An 18,691-nucleotide genomic window follows, 5' to 3' on the forward strand; every position below is an offset into this window, starting at 1 on the left:
CGTTTAGATCTGAGCAGGGACCCAGCAATGGTTTGACTTGGGCAGCTGGTCATAGCTCAGCTGCTGGCCTGGTGTAGATTCAGACTGGGAACCAATAAATTGAAAGCCCTAGAGCTGATCAGCAGTTATGAGGATAATAAAATATGCACCATTTGTGCTCAAAAAATTTTAGAGGTGTCATTGTCACTTTTCTATTAAAAAAAATCTATTTAGCGAGATGCTAAAGCAACTGTTATTCATATCAGGTAACAGATTTAAAGTATTACAGTGCAGGGACTAGGGCTCTCAGTAAGTATTTCCATGGCACTTTACAAATCAGGAGTTCTCCAGCCTGTGTCTGCCACAGCAAACTGCCAGGCTGTACCACAGGCAGCACCCTCTCCAGCTTCAGTTACACAACCCTACTGCAGAATTGGTGGTATTTATCATGCAAGACAAATACAGGAAAAGAATTTGTATCTCTGGCTGTATCGAGCTGCCTTTAGTGCTGATTAATGTTTGTTCCTTGGAAAAAAAATGAATCTCACTGCCTACTGTTCCTTATTTTATTACTCCTTCTCGTAACTCTCATGGCTCCACGCTTCTGATGACTTTCCATTTTTCTTGGAAACATAAACCAACATCCACAGACCACAATATGGGAACTGCTGTTTAAAATAAATCAATCAGGAAGCACCATCTCTGCAAAGTCTAGATTCAAGGGAAAAATATCTTTCCGATGATATCTGGTATACAAAGTACAATACTTGCCCTCCATCAAATATTTTAACTCTTCTTGGTACAGTTTTGATAAAGGAGTTTTCTTTATCGTGCTCAGTGCTTGATTCAGAGTTTTCCTTATTGCTGAATTCAGTTGCAGTCAATTTTTTTCTATTTAATGCTCGCTGAAAGAAAATGAGATATGCTTATTAAAATTAGTGTCTTTCATATCCTATTCAAATGTTTCAGTTACAATGAATAAAAGCATCATAAAAGCCACAATTCTAATAACTGGTTTTTAAAACTGTTAAGATACAGGAAACAAAAATATATCTTTTGCCAAAATTCTTCTCTAATATGCACCATCTCTTTGTAGACTCCTAAATCTAGATGGAGATTATGGCTCTATAGGAAACCAGGAATGCTTTGAATCTGCAGTAGGAGATGCCTCTTTTTTCTTCTGGGAAGGTGAAGGTGATGCCTTTAGCTCACAGAATTCCTTCTACAGAGAAGGATGTGCACATTCAACTCCAAGGGCTCCCTGAACAGCTACAGTATTGCTGTCCTGCCCTTGACATGGCAGCAGGACCAACTTGCCTGCCAACCAAGGAGCAACCTTCCCATGGCACAGCACAGAGGAGAAGGGGGGGAAGGAGAGGAGTACCAAGGGAAGACACCAACAGGTAACATTTCAGTTGTTTAGCAGAACACAATTACATTTCTCCATTTTCCCAAATAACAAAGAACTCTTTTTTTCTGTTGTTTTAAGGAGGATGAGTTCCCTCAGCGTTTGCCAATTAAAATCTACTCTTTCCAAGTCTAGGGCATTTATAAAATGGGCAACAATGAAAGAACAATCCAATTAGCCAGCAATTATTACTGCTATATTTATAAACTCTTCCACCCACGTAGCTGGCACATTCATCACATTTGCTCATATTGATAAGTGAATAAAATGATGAGAAGGGGAAAAAAAAAGTCTGGCCTTATGTTTTTCACTCATTAGAACATTTAATGCTGAAAGCTTGCAACTTCTTGGCAAGAGGAATGACTTCACTGGCTGACTTCAAATGACTGATCAGTTAACACTGTTCATTACATATATTGAAGGGTGACATCATTCTGGCACCTGAAGGGAAGTTCTGGCCAAGTGGGGGTTGGTCTCTTCTCCCAGGCACTCAGCAATAGGACAAGGGGGCATGATGGGCTCAAGCTCTGCCAGGGGAAATTTGAGTTGGAGATCAGAAAAATATTCTTTGCAGAGAGAGTGCTCAGGCATTGGAATGGGCTGCCCAGAGAGGGGGTGGATTCCCCATCCCTGGAGGTTTTTAAACAGATTGGCTGTGGCACTGAGTGCCATGATCTGGTAAATGGACTGGAGTTGGACCAAGGGTTGGACTTGATGACCTCAGAGGTCTTTTCCAACCCAATCAATTTCAAGATTCTGGTCCTTGCCCACTGTCCTTCATGCAGCCTCACATCCTGCTTTTACTTGTTAACTTCCCACCTGATAAGGAATTAACACAGCTCAGGGGAAAAGCATTTCCCTATTCAATGCAAAGCCCCAGGAATATGCACTACTCCAATCCACACACCTTCATACAGACCTCTGGATTGATTTGGGCTGCATTTTCAAATATCTGAGCAGTTCTAGCAAGGCACACATGGCAACTCTGTGTGTAGGAAGAAAGAAATTTCACCCTGCATGTTTTAACAGCATCCACACAAGGTGAAGGGAGATGATATTCTGGATAAGAAATACCAGAAGTGAAGTTTACTCCTGGCAACTCAGCCAGTAGTGTAGTTCCTACACAATACCTGCCACATGAATTGCTTTTGTTTCCACTGCAAACAAAGAATAACAAGGTGACATTTGTAGTTTGACAGGAAAAAAGTCATGGAAAATATAGACCACATACAATAAACCCAATACAAAATAAATATGCAGCTGGAATAAGGTAATCTTTTAAGTGTCTGATCTTTTAATCCTAAACACTTAAGTACTTTTTCCAGATTTAATTTTCAGGAATGAAAAGACAAATGAAAGATTCCTGAAGTATTTGTCCCATGCTGTTATCCAAACTACAATGAAACACTGTTACAATAAATTGGATATTCACAAAAGCATCCACAGTGCAAAAACTAACACAAGGCCAAATACCTCAGACACTCCCACCATTCCTTTTTTTTTTTCTTTAATCTACAGACACAGGACAACCTAACACAGGTATTCAAATTACTATTCCCCTCCCTTGATGTAGTTTTAGTTTACTGGTTATCTGCTATTTTAGAAATTGCTTCAGTGTCTTAAACATGCCAAATGCTGCCATCAGAGATGCCTTAACAGGAACACCGAGTTTCTGTCACAGACATGGACAGAAATGCTCGCTGACAATGCAAAAAGCAGCCTGTTTACCTCTCCATGAAAAATTCCCACTTGATGATGAGGATGACTTGGGCCCTCTGTGTATTTTAAAGAGCAGCCAGTCCTTAAGGAGCAGAGGGGGTTTCTTGTGTGGAAACCCTTTATTGCACCTCACCTAAAATCCTCCAAAACCCCACACCTCCTGGTGGAAAGGGCAGGGAAACAAAGAGCAGTGCTGTAAAATGTCTGCTCATGCCTTCTGTTTCTAACACAGTCTTGTCTCTCTTCTCCCACACAGAAAAGGACCATGATTCATTTCTACTTTACTCATATTGCTCCGATTTAACTCCATTGTCTTCAATTACAGGTATAAAACTGAAAAAAAATTTGCTTTTAGGGCTGCCCAGAGACCAGAGTTCAATAGATACTTTTGGTATGTTACAACAACCTTTGGGTAAAAAAATGCTTGCAGACTGAATCATCAAAGTTATAAATTTCAGATTAGAATATTCATTAAATATTTTTCCCATTGGCACAGAGCCACTTGGGGAAATTGGTTTTAATGTCTTTAAACTTTTACTAGTATACACATAAAAATCTCCTGCATTTAACTGCTTTCCAGTGGGGAGCTGGACTGTTGTGGCACATCATCCAAGAAAAGAAAGCTTTCCACAGTTAGGAGAAACTTTCCATTCTTCAGCTTTTTCTTGCTCAAAAATCATCACCCTGGAATATTACACATATCACTGTTTCATTTTGGGAAGCAGAGCCAAGATCAATACGGGGCCTTAAGAAGTCCTGCTACAACACCAGACGCTTCAGGTGAGGAAAACTGGTTAAAAATAATAAATGGAAGAATAAAATAAAAAGAGCAGGGAGATAAAACAAGCCTTTTCCATGCAGGTGAAACCTCCTGTTACATTTTAACGTGCTGCACTCATTCCAGGACCTTCTCTCACAATACCATTTCGTGGTTTGTTTTCGGAATCACCGGAACGTGGCAACTTCACCTATTGCCTCTGAGCAGTGAATTGTGAAGAGCAAACAAAGTCTCAGGGGTCCTTATTGTTTGCATTTTGTTCACGTGGATCTTCATTTCCCATGGCACCTATTGTTGAAAGAACTGCCTTTTTGTGTGATAGTGATTACCAGTGGTTAGGCAGTAGCAGGAAATCTCTGGAAACATGACTTCGTTCTGGGGGCAAACCCAGGAACAGTTCAGCAAGTCACTTTATCTCGATGAGAAGATCAGCAGTTAAAGCCCCATGAGCAGAATATGCCAAATCAGTCTGTGGGAGAGGAGGTGCTGCATTTTTATTATTTATAAATTGGATTATAGCAGCACTTAAAGCTCTCCATCAGGTCAGGGTTAAAATGTGCAAACCACTTGAGCAAACACAACCCCCGGAGACCTGCAAACTAAACTGTGGTTCCCAAAGGAACTCAGGACCCCACCAAGCTTTTAAGCAGGAAATCAGTCAGATTTTTCTTAGAATTATTTGATAATTTGTTTGCTGGCTTTGTGCCTTTTTTTTTTTTAATAGAATGTTAATTTCCAAGAGGACCTCCACCATTTTCCATCTTCAGTCTCAAACAAAACAGAAGGAAACAGTAGGGTTACTGGGTCTGAACTGAATGAGGAATTTCAGCTTTTGCTTTTTTTAAACATGGCTTCTGTGAGGAAGTTTCCAAGTTGGCATGACCTATTGCATTACCAGGTCTGACTGGAGACTGGAAACACAGATGTATATATTGTATATGTATATATTGTAACAGCAGCATCCTTGAAAGTACCTGAAATCCTGATGCCTGAATCATTAGAAGGGAAAACAGACAAACTGGAGGTGTTAGGTCAAAGTACCTATTGGGTCTTTGGAATTTTTCATTTCTGCCATCCTATACCTTGCTCATACCATCTCAAGTGCCAATTAAACTTTAATTAGTGTTTTCTCGCTGCACTTTCTTCCTTCACAAAGGCTCTGAGCAAAGCCTGTAAATCAGCTGCAAGCAGAGCTTAAGAACTCTTCATTTTCACCATCCTCATGCTCATTCAAAACCTCAGCAAGCAAGACTGAAGAAAGTTTATTAACTGTGGTTCTTTTGTGGCAGAAGCACTGCAAATGTACCTGACAGCTGCCTATTACAGCATTTAAGCACTCCTGAAGTGTTTAAAAGAGTGCTGTCAAAATATTTTTTTAATAATATTATTATCCATTATCTGTAATCTAAACAGAATTTGTTTGTATACAAAATCTGTTCTTCGAGAGGCATTGCAGTAGCTTTGCTATCAGGGAGTTTCTTCTGATAGATTGTACTTTGAAAATAAAATAAACATGAGTCAATGGCATGACTGATGTGAGACTTGCCTTAGATTTGCTCAACTACATACAATGAAAAAGGCTACAAGTTTGATTTCACTTTTCTTTCCCTTTTCTTTTTTAATTTAGCATATTAAGTACAACATCTCATAAAATGTATGAGGAAGTAGACTGAAAAACAAGGTAGTAAGAGTTTAACCAAGGCAGCACACTAACATGGAACCAGCAATTCAATTACAGCACTAAACCAAAGCCAGCTGCCAGTATGTATTTTCTGCATGAAACATGATAGATAAAGTTTTGAACTCCAATTTAATGTTAGCAAAGTCTCCCACTGGTTTCAGGAGCACCAGGTTTAACTCTACTGCTCTTTTGGCCTTAAGGGTTTCACCATAACTTCTCAACTCGCCCTGTAATTCTCAAACCATTTCTTCCTCTCACAGTTTCTCATCCTATTGCTTTTCTCCCCACTGACAATTTTGTACCTTAGAAAAACGTTTGGAAAACACAGAAACATTCCAGGGTGACCTCTGACAACAGGAGTCCCTGTCACTCAACACCCACAGAGGCAGGTCTTTCCCAAGGCTGTGGCATGTCCCTCCAGAGTGACTGTTGGCTGTACAGACCCCGAGTCCCAGCCCAGTGTCTGGGAATTTTGCTGCTGGCAGCCTGCAGGAGCAGGACAAATCCTAATTGCTTTTACCTCCCCATCAAAACATTTCCATGGCCCAAAGGATCATGGAGAAAGGGAGGTTTGTGGCTAATGCTGCATTTTTCCAGTTCCAAAGGAGAGTTTGGCACCAAAGACACGGCACACAGAGCAAGGAGGAAAGAAGGGTGTGAAGTCATGCTGCACACTTCAGACAGCTTTATGACTTCACTAAATGAGACAATAAAATCTAGTACTGGGTCCATTAAAGAGACACAGACATCTGCTGCCACACTACAGGGCAAAGAGCCACCTTTACTCATTCACAGAAGCCATTCAATCACTAAGGAACACCAAATCCAGTCCAAACCAGCACAGCTTTGGTCCTGTCCAGAACAAAATTATCCAGCAAGCAAAATCCTGATCACACTTGTGCAGCCCCAAGACAGCAAAGGAAATAAAAAGTGACTACTTTGCTCTGTCGTTTTGGACTCTGGAATGATGCAGTGTTTTATGTGGATTATATTCCTTGGTGTAAGATATAACGTCATCTTTGGAGCCATATGGAAACAAGAAGTTGTCAGTGGTTTTATGGCAGTGGAAATTTTGTTTTAAACTTTGCTATTTCTGCCACTATTTCACACCACTGATTAACCTAGGTGGGAAGCAAGGGAAATGGTGTACTGCTCCTCTCACAGTTAGATGATCAGTGATGGTGAAAATTGCTTTTGTGGTGTATCCACAGACACCTGTACAAGCTGAGCACTTTTCTGTAACAGAAAATAGCAGCTAACTTTTAAGGTAAAATATGCAATTATGATCTTAAGTTAACTAAGTTAAAATTGTTAAAAATATTTCTATCAGTTATTTTTCCTCCACCCTCTGCATGACAAAAAAATAGCCAAACACATCCCTGCCACAATAAACATTCCACATGCAGATTTAAACCCAGGAACTAATTTCCATGAAAAGCAATAAATCCTTATGAACAGGTTTCTTAATCGAATTACTGAAGATCTTTTTAGCAGTTTGATCCAGCATAACTAAAATAAATAAGCACATATACGGTATGTGTCAGGCATATTACATCCCCTAAAACATGAAGCAGCACAATTTCCAAAGCAAATGGTCTGTAAATGATCAGTATACATCAGACATAGCTTAAGTACCTTGGTTAAGCTGTTCTTCCACTTGCTTGAATAGACCAATACATCAGACCTGGGATGAGTAGTTCTTGCTAGAGTGTACAGAGGTTTTTCAGCTTTTTGTTTGGAATTGAGGAGGGACAGAGCTACCTTTGTCGACAACCCAAGTGGATTGGGATTGTTGGGACTAATGGTCCATGTAGAATAAGCAGAGATTTTCTGATCATTTTGCAGGAGATGCAATGGTTTTCTCTTCATGAGGTAACACCAGGTAAAGTTTGTTGTGGTCTTGAGGCTTGGGAATGACAACCTCTGCATTTCTCCTGCATTCATCACAGCCAGTGTTGTTACAGGCTTGGCTTGGCCCGGGCTGTTGATGTGCTTGCTCTCATTACTGTTACTTGGGGACCTTCTTTCTTGGCTGCTGCTTACAGCCTTGAGAAGAGAACTCTGGTTATTCACTGGAGACAATTCAGATGGTTTTCTAACTACAAACACTGGCGATGTTGAAGACTTAAGGTCTTCAGGTTCTGGTGATGCCTTTAGGGTTTCTGAAGCTCCAGTGTCAGATGAATGGTGGTCTGGCAATGGCAGGTCTGAAGTACTGGCCTTGCTGCTTTTTTCCTGCTGTGTAACACTATCAGGATCCAAGAGGTGATTTTCAAGAGGCTCTGTGGTGCAGACTTGTCTTACCAAAACTGGTTTCTTTTGCTTACTAGTAGGGTCAGTAGATCTAACATTCACTGAATGCAATGGTCTAGCATCTGTCATACAAGCAGCTCCACTCTCATCTTTCACACGTTTTTGCTGTTTTTCCATGGCAATATCTAAACTGTTGGCTGGGGAAAGCATTCGTTTACTTGAAGCCGTAGCTTCTGGTTGAGGGAAGAGTCCACTAACTGGCACTTTCTGAATGATATTTGAAGAGCTTGACAAAGGAGAGTTTCTAGTTCCACTTTCTGGTTGTGAATTTTCAAATTCGAACGAATTTGGCAAAGTCCTCTGATGATCTTTGTGAGGCTTTGGCAGCTGAGTTTTGCCTTCAAGCATTGGCACCGTCACAACGTTTGTTTTGCAGATGGACTGATTTACCTGATCCTGGGTCACTAAAATGTGAGGGAGGGGTGTCACAGTTGCAAAGCCATAGGATGGCATACTGCTGTGAATACGGACAGGAACCACGAAAGGAGGAATCTGATGTATCTGACTGCTGCAGTTATTAGGGACAATTTGCTTTAGGGGAGGCACAGAGTATGGATTAGACATGTCAGACAGTTTAGTCTGCATTTCAAAGGAGGATGCATTCTGGTCCACCCCAACTTGACTTGGACCAGTCTGAGCTGATAAAGTATTTTTTAGCAATTTAGAAGAGTATGGCTGACCTATATGTAATGTTTTAACTTGAAGTTGATACTTTGGAGCAAAACAGTCCTTTTTTTCATCAGGTTGACAAGAAAGTGAGTTTGCAGTTGCTTGCTCCCCTTGGGCTGATGTTTTAGTGGATGGCTGGGAAGGCTGATGAGTCAAGGATGGCTGTCCTTGATTATTCAACACATGATCTAGAGGCTGCTGAACTGAAGACAAGCTAACAGGATTACAGCTTTGAATGGTTGGGTGAGGCCTGGAGTTAGTCTGTGAATGCTGAGTACTTGAAGGAAAGTCTGCTGAGGATTTGCCAGAGGTCTGCAGCCTGTGTAATGGCACTGTGGGCACATCTGCAGCATGAGCTGTCTGCAGGGAAGAAGTTGATTTCACTTGAGGCTGTTGATTTTCTGGAGCAATATTTAAAGATATTTGTCTTACAAACGGCCCCCTCCTCCTTTCTAGCAGAGGCACGTGCCCAGCAGCTCCATTTGCAGACGACACCTTCGGGGTGGCTGCCTCTACGAGCGGGGCAGGCTTTGATGGAGACATGCTCCCACAGTCAAAAGATTTACTTCTATAGTCCACAACCTCCATAGAGGGCTGCGTGCAGCTGATTTGCTCTGAGGCAGCACGTCTCATTTCCCGGTACTGAGGTCCAGGCACAGCCAGCGCGTGTGAGCCAGCGGGAATCATGAGGAATTCTGACGACTTACTAGCAGCCTCTGCTTTGGAAGTGCCCTCAGCCTTCAAACTTTCATCTTTATCAAGTGAAGTTGAGAAACTGGAGGCGTGAGACAAGCTACTCTCCCGACTTAGGCTTCTAGAAAGTGTGGAGTCAATGCTTGATTCAGCGGATGAATGTTCCATTTCAGCCAAGCGAATTCTTTTCTTCTTTGGTGGAAGCTTTTCTGTTGGTAGTTTTGACAGCGTTTCACTGCGCTGTGGCCAGTTAAACCTTTCTGTTTTTTCCTGGTCACTGCATTGGCTTTCCTGGTCTCTGTCTGGTTCTTCTGTGACCAGTATTTCAGGAACCTGGATGTTATGCTGTCGAACAAGTCTTGACGGCTGAAGTGGTGCACTTCTCTCATTAGGAACTAATTGGCTTCCCTGAATTTCCCCTCTCGGTGACTCTGACGACAAGGGTTGATGATGACGCTGGGGAGTGTTCAGATGAGAGTGTCTCTCTTCCTGGATTACAACTGTATTCAAAGAGCGGTGCTTTGCAACTTTGTTGGGCTCTTGAGAAGAAACCGGTGATACTCTTTCAAACGAGTCTGATTTCTCAAATGAGCTGTTTCTGCTCAGTGAATTGGTGTGCTGTATTACTGAAATGCCAGTCCCTTGTCTTTTCAACTCCACCTTTTCTTGCACACCTGAACTTGCCTGCTTTTCAATAAGCGGAGCCATCTTTGGCTCAACAGTCTGATCTGCGCCGCGAGCCACAAGCTGAATTTGGGAACTCTGAAGCAGAAGTTTGCTTGGCTGTTGTGATCCTACCACTGTCGTCGCATTGTGTTTTGACAGACTGGAAGAATTCGCTGGCTTGCTTTGGCTTTCTGTGTTCTTCGATGGTACACTCGTATCATTTTGCTGTGGGTCATCATCATCACCAACACTTTTCATTTTCCTTCTTTTCCTTATCTGGGGGGTCTGTTCCCAGACACCAGTTGAAGTAGTGACTCTGTAGTGTAGAATTTGAGGCTGTGTACTGTTTGCAACAGTTTTATGCTCAGGCTCTCGGATTGCTGCTTTAGTTTTAGGTCCGTGCAACTCTGAACAATAAAATTTCTTGTGGTTTTCAAAATTTTCCAGTTTTCTGTATCTGTTCCTACAGGTTTCACATTCAAACATTGTTCCTCGCACCTGAGGGGACTTCTTTGTTTTTTCTAAATTTGATCCCTGTGCCAAGGATTTGCCCCTTTGCAATAAGGACTCATTTGATAAATTACACCCCAGATAATTATCTTCTACAGATCGCACTGGAGCAAGACCTTGGCTTTCACCAGTAGAAGAATCTTCTATTGCTGCCTGTCTAACAAGGGGCCGAGGATGCCCACCTTGGTTCAGTGGAGCAGCAGGTCCTGATACAAAAACATCATCGTATAAAGAGCCAATCTTATCATCAAAGGACTGGCTTCCTCGAAGGGGATGAGAGGGAGGTATCACATTTGGAGGTACTGCTGAGTAACTGGTGGTAGGCATGGAATTACTTCGTGTTATAGGTAAACAGTCAAGGGATGGTACGGAAAGAAGAAAAACTTGCTTTGATTTCTCAGTGGGCGTGAAAGGAGACTTTGGTATATCAGAGCTGGAACTAGTTCTTCTTCCCATGGGCTTTAAATCAAACTGGAAAGAATCCTTAAATATGTAGGATTTGGGTGAGTCTATGCTTCCTCTTCTTGAAAGAGATGTTCTTCTTGGTTTCACACTGTCTAACTGTTTGTCATCCACAACAGCCTCATTATCAGAAATTAACTTTGAGATACGCTCCTCAAGAGTCTTTGTTGCCAAGGGAGGTCGCATTTGGCCAGACAGAATCAGATTTTTTTCGGCACAAACAGTCTGTACCACTGATGCTACCACACCACTCGTTCGTGGCACACAGGGCAGGGTTTTATTTGGATCCTTCTCAGAGGTCAACAATCCCCTTACAAAAGGAGCTGGAGGGCTCATTGTTTGATCGGCACTTTCAGAACGAGAGAAATAACCAGAATCAGTACTGCCTAAACTTCTAGGACTCAAAAGACATTTTCCCTGCTGATCTTGAGAACCATCAGTTGCCTGTTGTCTCTGGAGTTGGGCATGCGCTGATCCTACAGCAGATCCCAGCTGTTCCTCTAACAGGCCAACTTCTCCTTTCTGATGCTGCTTTAAGTCATTCTCCTTGAATGAGGCTGCATGTGTTACATTTGATGGAAGAGTTGTCATTTTAGAGTCTCCTTTTCTCTGTGCTGCAGCAAGTTCAGGTGCTGGTTCTGTTACTTTTGGGCTATCAGCCCTTAATGGAGAACCATTTACAGGATGAACTACTACTTTTGGTAAAGCTGCCCTTACTTGAGGTTCTGCATCATGTAATGAAGAGTCACCGGGTATACAGTCTGGGTTGCTTACTGGAACAGGACTTCCTTTCTGCAGCGTTTCCGTACTCGAAATGACTTTCACTAACTGTGCAGGTTCCAGTTCTTGATCATCTTGCCTTTCATCGGCAGTGCCTTCATCTTCACTTTCACCACTTTCTTCCACATCTGAATGAATGCTAAGTGCTTTGTCCGAGTCATGAGATAAGAAGAGGCCACCTGAATCCGGCTGTAGGACAAGTCCAAGTTTGATAGCGTGTGCATGAGACTTTTTGTGCTTGTACAGATTGCTTTTGGTTTTAAATGAAAACCCACAGGTCACACAAGGGTACGGGCGCTCCCCAGTATGGGATCGGATGTGCTTTTGGAGAACACTGGGCTTGGCACAGGCCCGATTGCAATACTCACAGACGTACTTCCCTAGCTTTTTAGGCTTCTGGTCTTTCAAGAGGTTACATATTTGTTCTACACCGTGGTTTACAACTGAGGCTATCTGGGCTGAATTATACACAGGACCTATGGGCAAGTGTGTTGAACTCGATGTGCTGATTGCCAGAGGTGAGGATGAACTAGCTACTAACTGGTTTTGAGAAAAAACCTGAGTTACAGTGGAAGATGAGGTGTGAACGACGGACGAAGTTACTGCTATGCTGTATATCTGCTGGAGCTTGGGGCTCTCTTGACTCTGCTGTTGCACCAGCGACCTAGTTAAACTTGGACACATAACAACCTGGTGATTTTGTTGACTGGTTTTAGTAATAAGGTCTTGTGAATGAGAAACTGATTGGCCTTGTGCTTGTCCAGTCTTGGCTGTTGCTGCTACATGCACATTGTTCAAGGTACAAGGGTAATAGTGAGGTCCAGCTGCAAACTCACGCTGTGACAAAGCAGATGGATTTTGGACGCTTATTGTGTTGGACGTGAGACTAGAAGAGGTGCTTACAGTTTTATTTGGTCTCAGTTTCTCTACTTGCATCCCATAAGGGGGGCACTCTTGTGCTAAGGTGTTCAGTTCAGGCTCCATAGCTTTTAATAAGACATCGAACGCAGTACGTGTGCAGGGGGAAGATGTACTGCAATCAACAAAATTAGTACATTCATTACTGTCAGTCTTTGTTTTACTTGATGAGGAGTTTGAGGGAGGCTTCCTCTCTGCTGAGTTCAGTTGGTTTGCATCAGTATCCCCCGCTGCCTGTTTACACAAATCTAAGGACCGATGAGTCAGTGAACGCTTTGTCTGCAATGATGCCTCAGATTTAGTTGTTTCAACACTTATCTCACTACTAAGTGCTCCCCCATTTTGTTTGGTACATTGATTTCCATTTTGCACAGGCAGGTGATCCTGTGCTGTGGCTTGTTCAGAGGCATCTGGAAGAGCTTTAAGAGGTGAAGGCTCTACATTTTGCTTAACCTTGGCTTCAGCAGGGCTTCTCAAAGGCGATTTTGGTATTTTCTTAAGATGGTTTTCAGACACAATCTTTTTCCTTTTCACACCCTTAATTGTATCTTGGGTTCCTCTGGTACCAGCATCAGTGATTTCTGTGAAAACACAAAGAGAATAAAAAAGAATATTCAAACTGGATAATGCAGTATTTTCTTTGTTTATACCACTTTATCATCTCCAAGTTTCATCAGGAAGCCCTGGGGCAACAGGACTGACGTCCGTCTCTCCAGCCTCCAATACTTTCTTTTAATAGTAAATGTATCTTAGTGAAGATCTATTTTGTTCTCATCTAAGATGAGCAATGCTTTCTATCTGATGCTCAAAGACATTACAAAAGTAATTCACTTTAGGAAAAGCTTCAAAGAAAATATAAGAAAAGAAAGGCTACTGAAGGAATATTTTAGCAACTCCTTTTCAGATAAGTAAGAGAAGTCTCTCTCTTGCACTAGTTTAAAAATCCAAATCGTTACAGGAGGGAATGAAGAACCAAGACACATATGTCATGTTTTGTCACTTTTTCCATCTATATGTTCCCGTAGTCAAGGAATGAACACAACTTCCTCATGGTTATATTTGTAAGTAGATTTATCATAGAAATGGCACAACCACCCACACCATCTGTCAAATACTGTATTTCAGAGCTCCAATTACTGAATTTCAATAGCATTTCAGATGAGCAATGACTGTGGATGAATAAAATCAGTCACACTTAAATGACTTTCTATTTGTGCATCATGAAACAAAATAAACTAAATTTAAATTATTTCATTACTAGCTCCACTTGTTGCTGATTCTAAGCAGATATGCATGTGGAGTTTCAGGGGGATAGTGAAAACTAAATGAACTGGAGTATTATTCAGCAGAATAATTTTGCAGCAAGTACTTATATTTGTAGATAGTTCAATTTCCTCTGTAATAAAAATACACGTAGACTGAATTTCAGCGATGATACTTAGAAGCTTTTCTTTCTTATAGATATCCAAGTTACACACCTTTGCCTACTTCAAAAGAATGATATTTAACCTATCAGCTAATTTTTAATTTTTTTTTTATTTCTTTCCTAAAATACATGCAGTCATAGTCAGTGCCACCAGCACCAGTGGTAGCTTAAAGGAATAATAAATGGATGTAAATTCATTTTCTTAAGCCTGAACAACTCCCTCATTAAGCTGTTAGCCAAAACCCTGTTTGTCTGATTGCCAATATTAAAAGCAAGAAAAGAATCCGGTGTGACCAGAGGGCTGATGGCTCTGAGAAGGTTCAGCTGAATACATATTTGGAGAAGAGCACTGAGTAATCCCATGCACACTCAGGAACAAAGGTTTATGTGCACTTGTAGGTAAAGAACAGCCTTAAGACAACTTCCAAAGGGACAAAATCCTCACAGTGACCTTCGCAAGGAGGGAATTGGAGAAAGCTCAGACATCCCAGTACCCCCCAGCCCCACGGTGCCCTTGGAACAGCACAACGACTGCCCTCGTGCAGAAACACCAGCTGGATTCTGTACTGTGGTGGGAGGAAAGCCAGTGCATCATGTGCACCCAGCAAGGTGATGAAACTTGGGTGAAATTCCTGCTCCATGTAGAGAAAATCCAGGCAATGCCTACAGCTTGTCTAGCAGAGGAGAATGCAAAGTAACCAGTAGGAAAGGAAAAAAAACCAAAAAAGATGTTATGTTTTCTCCGTGCCAGAGCACAACCCAACTGGGATGTGTGCTAATGCCAGACACTTGGAAATTCAAAATCCAATTTCCAACTCAATGCTAACTTAATCACACACATATATTCACTTGGGGTGCATGGATATTCAGGAGATTACTTTGCAAACTCAAGGATTCAAGACTACACATCGCACAATGTGCTGGTTTTGGCTGAGGCAGAGTGAACTTTCTGCACAGTGGCTGGTGTGGGAATTACGGAGTCTTGGCTGGGTGGTGTTTGGTTGCCAGATGGGGTGAAACTGTGACACACACGATTTACTGCAATGTGGAAGCTCTGCAGAACCCAACTCCTCTCCCAGAAGCATAACTATGAAGAGCAAGAGCCTGTTTTGTCATATTCAGCAGTCCTGTGAAAGAGATGCTTGGATCACTGGCTTGAAATCCTAGTTATGGGAACTGTGTGCTCCTCTTGTCAATGTGGAACAGAAATTTCTGCAGTAATTGTTCACTTAACCTTTAAACAAACTTTGGATTTATTGCTTTATCACCAAAACCCATTCCTGTTAGACTGGATTTAACATATTCAAAGCCAAGCAGTCTTCCATCACAATGTTTTGTACTTCACAAATAAACAGTTTCTTACACTAATAAGTGATCACTGATATCATTAATGGCGAATTCCTTAAAATTCATAGTCAACTGCAATTGCTTTTTCTTCAGTAACAATAAAAACCAATTTTACGTGAACCAAAGAGAAAATAACAAGGTAATTATATAAAAGGCTGCTTTTAGCCATGGTTTGGTGATCTCTCTGAAACATGGCCATGTTAATTGAGCGTTAAGTAATTTGGTTCCTTTTATGCACACGCTGTAGCTTTTATGCTGTCACAATCACGCCCCCACAGCCATCACACTGCGGGGGTTTGAGCGGAGCACTACGGGAAGAGCTGGGCAGATCACACATGGAGAGGAAGGTAAGAGCGCCAGGAACTGCAAACATCCAAGCAAATGTACACAACAAGGTGTTTCACACTGCAGCAAGCCAGCAATCAAATGATGTGCTGCTTCCTGACGCCTCAGAATATTCAGCAACTGTTGTTTCTGGGTTTCAACCATGCAGTGCAAAAGAACGAGCATATTCAACCTGCACTGGTGAACTGGAAACCAACAGAGATGAAAGATGTAATGTGGCTTACAAAAGCCTCAAAGGAAGTAAAAATGTATCTCTAATCTGCCAATCGAGCAATCAAAAAGGTTAATTCATTATGATACAAGATCAGAATTTTCCATAATCTCTTTACTGCTTTACTTTTTAAAGATGATGTTCAACACATGCCAAAGCATAAAAATTGTTTGGGAAATTGAAAAGGAAAGAAAAAAGAATCAACAAAGGCAAGTTATGCACTGCATTACATACAGAAATAGTAATTCCTTTCAGTCTTCATAACCACTAATTGTACTGCTTCTATATCAATAAAATTCAGTCTACAGAAATCATGAGAACTACTATCCTGTTTGTATTTCTGACTCTACATCTTTTGTGATCCCAGAGGTGGAATCACTGATCTGCTACAGTTTACATGTCTATAAAATCTTGTACTTTCTTGATGATGGCTTAAGAAGCTTTAGCAATAGTTTAGGTCCTGTGCTCTACTTTACTTCTGAATTATTTAGAAATCCGTATTATTATTATTAATGGAAATATCCACCTCATGTTTGCTAACAACCAAATTTCTAGCATATTCTGGGGAAAAGAGGAACTCCTGACAACTTTATTTCACTTATTTTGAGCTTGTCATTCTTCCTGTATGTCTTTGCTTTGTATTCCCAGTTTATGTTGACGACATTCCACCACATGCTTCTTAATCTACAGCTACATGCTCGCCCAAAGGTCAACTGAATCAATATTTCCAGAGGCATCAACACAAACTGGCAGAAAGTGTCAGTCCCCAAATGCTACACACTCCTCTGCCTTTCAGAGCTACCAACTTTCAGGAGCCTGATGACTTGCCAGGGCAGTGTACCCACATCAGCAAACTGACACTGAACAAAGAGAATGTAAAAACATCCCCATGTGAGGAAAAGAAAAGAAAAAAAAAGAAGCTGATCTGCTTTTCTTTCTCTCCCTGTCACTCTGTGTGCTCTGTTCACCTCCCTCTGCAACCACCAAGCCCTTCTCATCGTTCAGTGGCAATTCCCCTGTTCCCTGGTGGGGAAGTGGTGCTGCTGGGATGCGCTGCCACCTCAATCAGATGTCCAAAAAGCATCTTTCTCATAAGCTGTATTCCATCAAATAGGATTATGTTTCCCAGCCCAGGAGAAGAGGGGACAATGCCACTGTTCTCAGCACCTCGCTTTTCACATCCCAGGGACACCAGAGCATCTCTTTTGTGCTTTGACTGCTTGGCTTTGTTCTGCTTCCTCTCAAGATTCTCCATTTAATTCTTTTGCTTTGGTATGAAGTCTGCACTCAAAACATGACAAGAAAAAACTGGTATTTCTAAACATGACTTTGTTCACCTATAATTTCTCTATGCACAGGAGGTAAAGCAAAGGAACACAGGTGTGATGGTGTAGATAGCAATTTGGCAGAGTAACTCAGGCAGCAAGCAAAAAGAAGTTAAAAGTGATCTGATTTTTCCTTCCAAAGCATTTACTAGTGAACTAGACAGTGTCTTGACAAAATGATCTCAATGGTTTTGTGTAAGTAACTTCCAGAACTGCCTGTCTCAAAGCCTACATGTTATTATAACACCCACTCTCTTTCTCTCCCTTCTTACAGAACTACCTGCCTGCACTGAAAAGGAGGGAAGAGGGCAAGAGGGAACTGAATGAGGGCACCCAGCTCCCTTCTCCCCCAGTGCCACCCTGTGAGCAGGGAGTTGGCAATGACAGTCTGACCCCACAGTTCAATGAACAGCAGAACTTTCATCTCATGTGCTCACTTATGTTGCAGAATTTAAGAAGTCACTGTAGGCTCCCAAAGTGCCTGATCTTTAGCTTGTAACCTGTACTTTCTTTCCCAGGGCACTGTAAGTAAAATCAAGTCTCTTCTGAAAGTGTTTAGTTACTAAATGATGCCATAAATGTACAGCTAAGAGGTTACTCTGACACCTGACAATGCCAGCAATCCAAAGATGGAAAGGTTTCCAAAAGAGAGACCATTAATAAGGATCTTATTCTGATTAAAGCTAAGCATCTCAGTTCTTTAGATACCCCAAATATTCTTGACATCTTATACTTAGTTAATTCTGATTTCACTCAAACTATCCAAAGCACTTCTGAATCCCCCCACTGGGTCTGTTTCCATAAGTAAATAAAGAACATCATTATGAGATAAAGAAATAAGTCTTGCTGGCAAATATAAGTCCACCAGAACTTACATCAAAGGCAACAAGGAATAACCAAACTTTCATTTTTTTATTCAATGACCTTTGTAGCTTCAGGCTGCCTCCTATATGTTAAGTACAGCCACTTTTTTTCTGAAACTATAGTTTTTCTGACGTGTAAAACAAATCCCAAATGACAAAATCTTAATTCCATAACTCACACATATAACTGTGAAAATGTTCACAGACACCAAGTCAACAGAAAGATTTGAACAAAATGAACACAAGCACAGTGGTCAGTTTTAAGTAGAAATAAAATAGGATTTTAAAGCCAATCACCAGCAATTTTAAAAGTGTTATCTCAGGAACATAATTTCAGATTTCTTGAGACAGCCAGAGGGTGGTCATGGCCTGTTTCATAGGGCAGGAGGCCAGTCAAAGAACCTGAGGCACTCAAAGTTAGCAGTGGTAACCTATGTCAGCAGGGTTAATGTAGGCTTAAGTACTTTTATTACTGAGAACAGTGTCCAAACATAGATAGAGCAGACCCTTAAAGAAAATTGATCTGTGTGTAAAGCACATTTTGACATGAATTAATTGAAAAAAAAAAACCAAAACAGAACAGGGAGGAATTTGGACA

General features: G+C 41.4%; 1 protein-coding gene across 7 annotated transcripts in view; it reads right to left on the reverse strand.

Moving 5' to 3' along the window:
- HIVEP1 (HIVEP zinc finger 1) overlaps positions 1-18,691 on the reverse strand; it is a 122,038-nt gene that overhangs the window by 17,770 nt on the left and 85,577 nt on the right. For all 7 annotated transcript variants that reach the window (XM_071553252.1, XM_071553254.1, XM_071553255.1 and 4 more), the window contains 2 exons: positions 7,201-13,157; positions 751-884 (listed from right to left, as the gene is read on the reverse strand). In XM_071553252.1, coding sequence (XP_071409353.1) covers positions 751-884; positions 7,201-13,157 — 6,091 coding nt within the window. The remainder of the gene's footprint in view (positions 1-750; positions 885-7,200; positions 13,158-18,691) is intronic.

This window comes from Pithys albifrons, chromosome 4 (genome assembly GCF_047495875.1).
Source record: "Pithys albifrons albifrons isolate INPA30051 chromosome 4, PitAlb_v1, whole genome shotgun sequence".
In the NCBI taxonomy this organism is placed as follows: Eukaryota; Metazoa; Chordata; class Aves; order Passeriformes; family Thamnophilidae; genus Pithys; species Pithys albifrons.